This window comes from Buceros rhinoceros, unplaced genomic scaffold (assembly GCF_000710305.1).
Source record: "Buceros rhinoceros silvestris isolate BGI_N320 unplaced genomic scaffold, ASM71030v1 scaffold33314, whole genome shotgun sequence".
Taxonomy (NCBI): Eukaryota; Metazoa; Chordata; class Aves; order Bucerotiformes; family Bucerotidae; genus Buceros; species Buceros rhinoceros.
In genome coordinates this window covers 847-8,476 of record NW_010409409.1, presented here as the reverse complement: position 1 = coordinate 8,476, position 7,630 = coordinate 847, and the positions used below count along the sequence as shown (strand labels likewise).

The window sequence follows — 7,630 nt, the reverse complement described above, 5'->3', positions numbered from 1 at the left end:
CCTGCTTGGCACCCCTGTCACAACAGTGACTGCAGCAAAGACTGCTCTTAAGCCTGTTTTTCTCACCCCTTGTACCATTATCAAGCGCAGTCACTTCCTAACAAAGAAGGACACTGGATACCTTGAGCAATTTTTAGCTGGGCCATTGTCAGCTTGATCTCAGCTGCATTGGCAGGGTGCTGGTCCGCGAAGTCCTGAGAGTCAGAGAAAAGAACAATTCAACATGTGCGTGGGTAGCAGGCTGCTGCTCTGGTGAATCATCTCTCATGCTCATTCACAGCAAGCTGGCAAGAGCCAAAGGAAGCATTTCAGCACAGGCAGGCTTCAGCACACAGCAGAAGGCAGCCCTAAAATTTGCAACTGGCCCATTACCTCTCAGATGTCATTCCCAGGCCACTCACTCCTTCCCTCCAAAAAGGAGGCTGTTGCAAACTGCTTACAGTCAGAGCAGCAGAGGCCACTGCTTACCCTAGAAGCCTACTACAGCTTCCTAAGTATAAAAATCAGAGGTGCAAGGGAATTATTTCCCTTTCAAAGCAGCATTGCTCAGTTGGGTGTAAATGCTTTCCAGCAGCATTAAACCAAACCAGAAAAAGCACAGTCAGATACCCCTGTAAATTTAAACCAGACAAAACAAACTAAGAGAAACAGCACAGAACACCACAAAGTACAAGTTTAAATGCAGCTTGACCAAAGGAGTACTTTCTCTTAACCCACCTGCAGGAGCCCTACAGCCTTTGCATGCTGCTTCTCACGACACAGCTGGGCTGCCTGGATAAGCACAGGCAGCAGATGCTCAGGGCTCTGCGACTGCAGGCTTGCTGCTAGCTTGCGGCACTGATCTGCCTGAGGAGCAGAAAAGAGAGAATACATTTTTCTCAACCTCTGCAAACACCTAACACAGGGCTAACATACCCGTTTTATTTAAGAAGAGATGCTAGTGATGGTCTCCTTGAAATGGGTACACAGAGCCAAGAACAAGTCATCTTAGTAGCACTTCAGATGCATCTAAGAAGACCACATACCCCTTCTGTCTCCTAGTCATCTCCAAACCAACCTCCCTACAGCAGCACTCAAGTCACTACACAACTGGCTGCCTCTTCTTTCAGGGATGATTTTTTCTTCTCCTCACTTTTGTGCCTAAACCAAGCGGTCTTCTGACACAGCATGGTTGCATATCCATTTCCGCCCAAGCTCCTGTGGAGTAAATTTGTAGCTACCTTCTGCAGATCAGTCTCCCTTACCTGGTTTGTGTACATTGCCAGCAAAGCTTTGTTGAATTCAATTGCCTGGAGCTGTTTCTTGGAGAGTTTATGCTCAACACCTTCTGCATTGGTCAGCTTCACCTTTTTCTTTGAGTCGAAGACATTTTGGTCCTAGGGAGATCACACATCATGAGAAGATTTCACTACATTCCTTGAAGAAGCAAAGGTCTCTGGGTCTGTGATTTAACTACTGTTTAGGGAAAAAAGAAAATCTTTCTTTGTTATCTCCCTTCTCTCCACAGAAGCAGAGAAGCAGGCTGAGTAACTGCACAGAAAACAGCAAGGTAACTCTATACCTTGTTAATTGTGATGATGTTATTTGCAATGACAGCAAGGAGTCCTACATCTGTTGGCCTGCAAAAAAGAAAGCACATTGTTATTAAACCAAGGTCTCTCTACAGATGGAAGACTCAGCAGTTGGTTTAGAAAAGCCCTTACTTCAACTTGATTATTTGATTGTAGAGCTGTAGAGCATCCTCTGTACGACCCTGCAGCTGCATGATATAAGCCATCTGACCATGAATAATGGCCAGTTCAGCTTCAATATCTTCCTCTGTCACATCCTGAAGGAAAATTAAGGCAAAAAGAAAAAAAACACCTGCCATGTCACCTCTCTTGCCCTGGTTTCAACATTCTCGTGGCAAATATCTATGAGCGCCCTTGGGCAGTATTAGCAGCTAAGTACCCCAGCCACTACAGGTGAAAGTTGTGGCCACAGCACAAATACACATGTATCTGGGTCAAACCAGGAGAAAAGCAAGCTTCACCTGCTCTTGCAAGAATCTAAAGATACCCTCAACTTGTGCGCTGGATTTGTGTCTCTGCTTGAAGTGACACCAGTGACTTCAAATCTCCTATGCTTCCTACCCCTCACTCAGCATGTTCATCCATAACAGGAGGGATCACAGGGAGGTTTCAGGCAACCAGTACCCATCCTGCACACACCAGCACAGGCAACCATGCAAGGAGTCTACAGTGCTAGCTACCCTTCTGCAACAACCACGGTTGCTGCCCCAGCCTCAGAAGCAGGTATCAGCAGCAGCGGCCAGTCTTGCTGGCTAACGCTGCGCGGCAGCTCTGGCTGTCCTCCGGCTGTCAGCAGTGCACTTTGTGACCGCACCCTCCTCCAGGCTGGTGCAAAGCAAACACTTTCCAGAAGTGAAACTTTCTATGGAGAACTTACGGAGTCTTCTGACAGCGATTGGCGGCACAGCTCTAAAAGGAAAAACAAATTGAAGAACATTTTAGAAGGCTTTGTGGGGGGAAAAACTGCCTAGAAGTATGGGGAAACACTTTTTTCACGTATCCCTGAAAATTCTGCAGCACTACAAGGGCATATCAGACTACGAGTCTGATGATGGATGGGACTAAACATGAGGAAGAAGACTAGCACAATGCAGAGAAATACGAAATGTACGGAAGGTAGTGTCCTTCCCAGAGCTGCCTTCTGAGAGCAGAGTCACACATTCATTTTCCCTAGATCCTGATCTCTTCCACAGGGATCACTTGGCTGCAACCACTTACTGTCTTGGGCGTTATTTTAAGGGCTGCAAGCCTGCAATATTCAGAGTATACCACCCTCTGCCCCAGCTAATCCATCACATTTCAGTACAGATACCAGTCACTTCTTAACTTTCTCATGTACGTCACTAAAACACTATTTTGCTCTCCAAAGGGCTATCACAGCACTCAGGCTCAAACTGACCTCTTTATCTGCAAGAATAATTAGATCAAAAAGAAACTAATTCTCCTAACTCTCCCCCCAGCTTTTTTTTTTCTTGTTTTTAACACACATAAAATCCCCATTCACAAAAAAAAGGTCACTTATTGGCTTACACTAATTTCATATTTAATTGAAACCATGAAGTGTTTTTATTTTCTATAGTGTATGTTTTTATATATATACATATACGCATAGACACATACTAACAAAACCAGGAGTCGGAATAGATGAAACATCTCATGCTTAACTGCTCAAAGGCACTGAGGGGCTGTAAGAGAGCCAGGAGATAGTACATGCCGCGTGGCTCTGGAAAGGAGCTGCAGAGGAACAATTCTACAACAGCATCGGTTCTGTCAGTTCTGTTCATCCGGAAACTTACAACAATCCTGCTGCTAGTCAGTTTTTAAATTTTCAAAACCTCTCTCCCTCTGATTAAGTGTGACTCTAGAGGGCAAGTAACTACTTTCATCACACAAAGCTCCCCTCTCACATCACCATGTTTTTACCTTCTGCTTTCTGTAGTTTTTTCATGGCTTCGTTCAGCTTTCCTTGCCCAATCAATGCACATGCACTGTTATAACACAGCTCATAGGTAGCTTCTCGAAGGCCCAAATCCTCCTAGCACAAAAAGCAAATGTAATAAACACCACTGATTACACAGATGTGACAGACAGCGGACACTAACTATAGCTTTCATGTACATTCAAACTACTCCTTGCAAAATAAATTCAGAGGCCATTTTAAAAGGACACACAACTTGCAAATAACTCACAGTGCAAAGGGTCTTCCCTCACACTGCACGAAGTCAGAGACAACTGACAAAGCAGCAACGGAACTCCAGCCTGAACCTGGGGATTACCTAGACTGCTGAAAGAGGACAGGTAAGAACCACTACTCTAGAGAATGAGAAAGTGGATCCACGGTGCTGAACAGAAAGCTGAGCATGCTGCAGACACCTCCAAGGACAAAGACTTCTGAAAAAATGAGAACACTACAATCTGCACTGTTCATTAACAAAAGTATTCCCCAGCATGGCTGGGTGATCCAGGCAGTTAGCTTTACCCTGAGCAGGACGGTAAAGAGACAGAGGAAAGAACTAGTCACCACAGGTGTTCTCCCTAATGCAGGCTCACAGAGATGTACTCCCTGCTCTGCTGTGACACCTGCTCAAGTCTCCCACTAGCGATATTCAGTACACTCAGAGGCCACTAAGAGACAGGAACACATCTCTATCCTGTTAATTATCTACAATGTCGTATCCTTCATTCCTCGGCTCTCACTCTTACACACATACAGGCACGCGGTACTTACTGGCATCACCTTCTCCCATGTGCTTTGTGCTGCCACAACGGCAGAGAGGTTGGTTTTTCTCTCTTCCTCATACTCATCCTGGGAGTTGCGGATGAGATCCCTGTATGCAGCCAGACACTCATCATAGCGCTCCAACCTGTACAACTGAGAAGGGGAAGGGATTAGCCTGCAGAATAGTACTTCCCTGTGTACACTAGCAACTACAGTCTCCTTCCTCCCTCCCCATGGACAGACAGCAGCAGGGCATCATGTTTTAAGATGGACATTACTAATATTTGCATCTACCTTTAAGAGCAAACTCTATTGCAAGGACTCAGGCAAAGACACCAGGTACCTGCACACAAACGGCGCAGTTCTTACTCCTAAACCGGTTTCTGTAAAAGCAATCATTTACACAGGTTTGTCCTCAAACAGCCTTTTCCACATTAGATCACCTCTTTCATTAATGAGAGATTAAACAAATGGTCTTTCCTGCAGCTAAGAGAAGACAGCCAGTTCTTCACAAAACTGTTCTGATCAACCAGGGAGAAACCAGAAGAAAAACAACCTCTTTTCTGCTTCAGTTCTAACACCTGAGATGCCTGGTTCCACAAACCATTCCTGGACTGGTATCTAATGCAAGCAGACGGCTCAACCACAAATAAATCTCATCAGCTCTCTTCCACCCTCCAACCCCTCAGCCAGATGGCTGTTATCAGGCCAGACCCAGGAAGAGAGAGGGAATCACAGATGTATTGCTTTGGTTCAACGGCAAGAAGATGACAACTCTGTCTCCAGCAACAGGTGACTGAAGGTCCACAGAAGCTGGAAACTGTACCGCTCCTTACCTTCAAGACAGAGAAGGAAATTCTGTCCCCATATTTCCCCCCATCAGAGGGGGGACAAGGCATCCAACATATGCAACTCCCACCAGTAAGAAAAGCTTGTAATTACCACTTGTCCATAAAGCTCCTTCAGTTTGTCTGTCTGCTGACTGGCACTCTGAATGGTCTTGAGAGCATTTTCAATACGATTCAACCGGTATTCACAGTAGGCCTTCTCAAAGGCAATAATGTCACTGCAAGGACAAGACAAAGGCTGACAGCACGCACTGTAGTCTTCATTCGGCAGCATTCACCCACCTGAACACACTTCTTTAAGCAGCCCTAATTAGTCACAGTCATTCCCAAAGAGACAACCACGAGAGGTGAGCACATGATCCCAGATTACTGAATTATGTATCTGTTGAGAACTGAAAATATCTTAAACCTATTTTGTGCTCAACAGAGAAGGATTATTAAAACCTCACCTAAAAAGAAGAAATTCCTTTATTTCTGGTGCTTTCGGACACATTTCAAATTTCACATTTCAAATTCCTCCCCTCCCCTCCGCCCCTGTCCTGCTGATTATGCGAATCAAATGCTTAAAGGTAAAACAACACCAAACCTCACTGTGTGACTCCTTCTTAAGGAGAAGGTGTATTCTTACAGCAAAAGACTGTTACTGCAAGCTTTCCAGGACATTTCACTCACACACAGAGAGAAGTAAAATGGTACAAAACACAGTCCCTCTTATAGTGTGATACTAAGACAATGGTAATATTAAACCTCTTTTGAAATATCAGCGCAGCAAAACTGCAGCAAGAGTTTGCTGATGTTAATAAAAACTGGGTTCAAAGCAAGCTCACACCAGCAGGGAAGCATTATCAAACAGGCAGTGCCGTGAATGCTGTGTTCCACCTGCCCACCGAGTTACCACTTAAGCCAAAGGAAAATTAGTCAGCGATTCCCTCAGTTCATCACTGGTGCCATTTGTCACCAACTACTTCTTTGCCTATTTAAAATTATCTCAGTCCAGCTGAGTATTAAGGGAGTCTGGAAATGAATGGCATTAAGAATTCAAGGAAAGCAGCGGGCCTCAGTGCAAGATAGGACAACTTCAAGACAGAGGAAGAACCACCACTTTCCCTTCTCTGCAAGATGCAGACAGACAGGACAAAGCCAAGGAAAAGAAGTTCAGGGGATAACTCTGAAGCCAGTTGAGTTTAGAGAAGTGACTCCTTCTCCTCACCATATATTCAAAAAATAGGCTAAAAGAACTTAAATTAAATCCCTTCCACCCCAGGAAAGAAGGAATTTGTGAATAAGATAATTAAGTTTTATTCAAATGTGAACATCAACAAAGGTTTACATTTCATCGCACTGATACAACAACTCACTTTTCTGAGAAGTTCCTTACAAGAGCAGTATCTGAAATACAAAAATTTTGCTGCCACACAGTTCTTGGTTAGCAATTTTCATCCTGGTCATTGCACAAAGACCATCTTTGTTAAGAAGAAAATTAGAGTCTGCTGAATGACACAAATGGGAGTCTTGACTTGTTCTCAAACACAAGTCGTCTCCAAAGCCCTGATTTTGTGAACGTGCGCAAAGGTCTTGCATCACCCCAGAGGCTGACGCAGTACCTCCAGGCTGGCAAAGAAAAGGGCCCCAAGGAGCAGTATGATGAGAAAGCAAAGCTGACAGCTTGCTGCCACTGGCAAGGGCTTCTCCCTCCTCTCCCCACTCCCCAGATCTGTCCTCTTCCCTTGTACCAGCTATGGTGCTCAACCACACCAACAAGCAGAATCAGCTCGGGAAAGCAGCTGAAAACCAGATTAACGACGATCCCGTCAACAGTAACAGCAAGATGTTAAGACTGCCTCAAGCTCATCCAGACCACCTTTCACACACAGAATAAATGGATGTTTCACTGACAAACCTAATCCCAGTGGCTCTGAGCACCTCCTGATCTTTATTTTGCTGCCTATTGAAGCTGCAGCGGCTTCTTAAGGACTTATGGGGTTTTTTTATTTTGTAGAGTACAACTCACCTAGTTAACACTTTAGTGTGGGTGTTGATTACGCCAAGGGCTTCCTTGAAGTTCCCGTTCTGGATAAGACACACTACTTTACACTGAAGCGCAGTCACATCGTCTTTGCTGATCTGCAGTACTGGAGGAGAAACCAGTGTCAACACAACCATCTAACTCAGTATCAGACACGTTCAGGCTTTGCAAGAGCCGTATGTTGTTACAGTCGCAAAAACCCATCACAGAGAGCAGTCACATCTGTTTAAAAGGGCCCTGGCATGGCTTGCTTTGGCTCAGATTAGGAAACTAATTCTGTCAGCATAAAATAACCCAATATAAATACTGAATTTACCCAAAGTGACCACTGCACTAACATGCCTGGAACAGAGCTGCAACAGAGGACCTGTACGTACTCGGTCAAACCTTTCACTGGCACTTCAGTTCCAGGCAGAGAACAGAGTGCCACAACCTGAGTGCCACGTAGAGCACATATAGGAAGAAG

General features: G+C 44.9%; 1 protein-coding gene across 1 annotated transcript in view; it reads right to left on the bottom strand.

Annotated features, from left to right (window-relative positions):
* Nucleotides 1-7,270, bottom strand: part of SRP72 (signal recognition particle 72kDa) — a gene marked incomplete at its 5' end in the record, with an annotated part of 13,406 nt that extends 6,136 nt beyond the window's left edge. Inside the window, 10 exons of the mRNA XM_010135228.1 lie at nt 122-194; nt 718-846; nt 1,245-1,376; nt 1,562-1,619; nt 1,704-1,828; nt 2,449-2,480; nt 3,495-3,606; nt 4,300-4,443; nt 5,233-5,356; nt 7,150-7,270. Coding sequence (XP_010133530.1) covers nt 122-194; nt 718-846; nt 1,245-1,376; nt 1,562-1,619; nt 1,704-1,828; nt 2,449-2,480; nt 3,495-3,606; nt 4,300-4,443; nt 5,233-5,356; nt 7,150-7,270 — 1,050 coding nt within the window. The remainder of the gene's footprint in view (nt 1-121; nt 195-717; nt 847-1,244; nt 1,377-1,561; nt 1,620-1,703; nt 1,829-2,448; nt 2,481-3,494; nt 3,607-4,299; nt 4,444-5,232; nt 5,357-7,149) is intronic.
* Between the last annotated feature and the right edge of the window lie 360 nt (nt 7,271-7,630).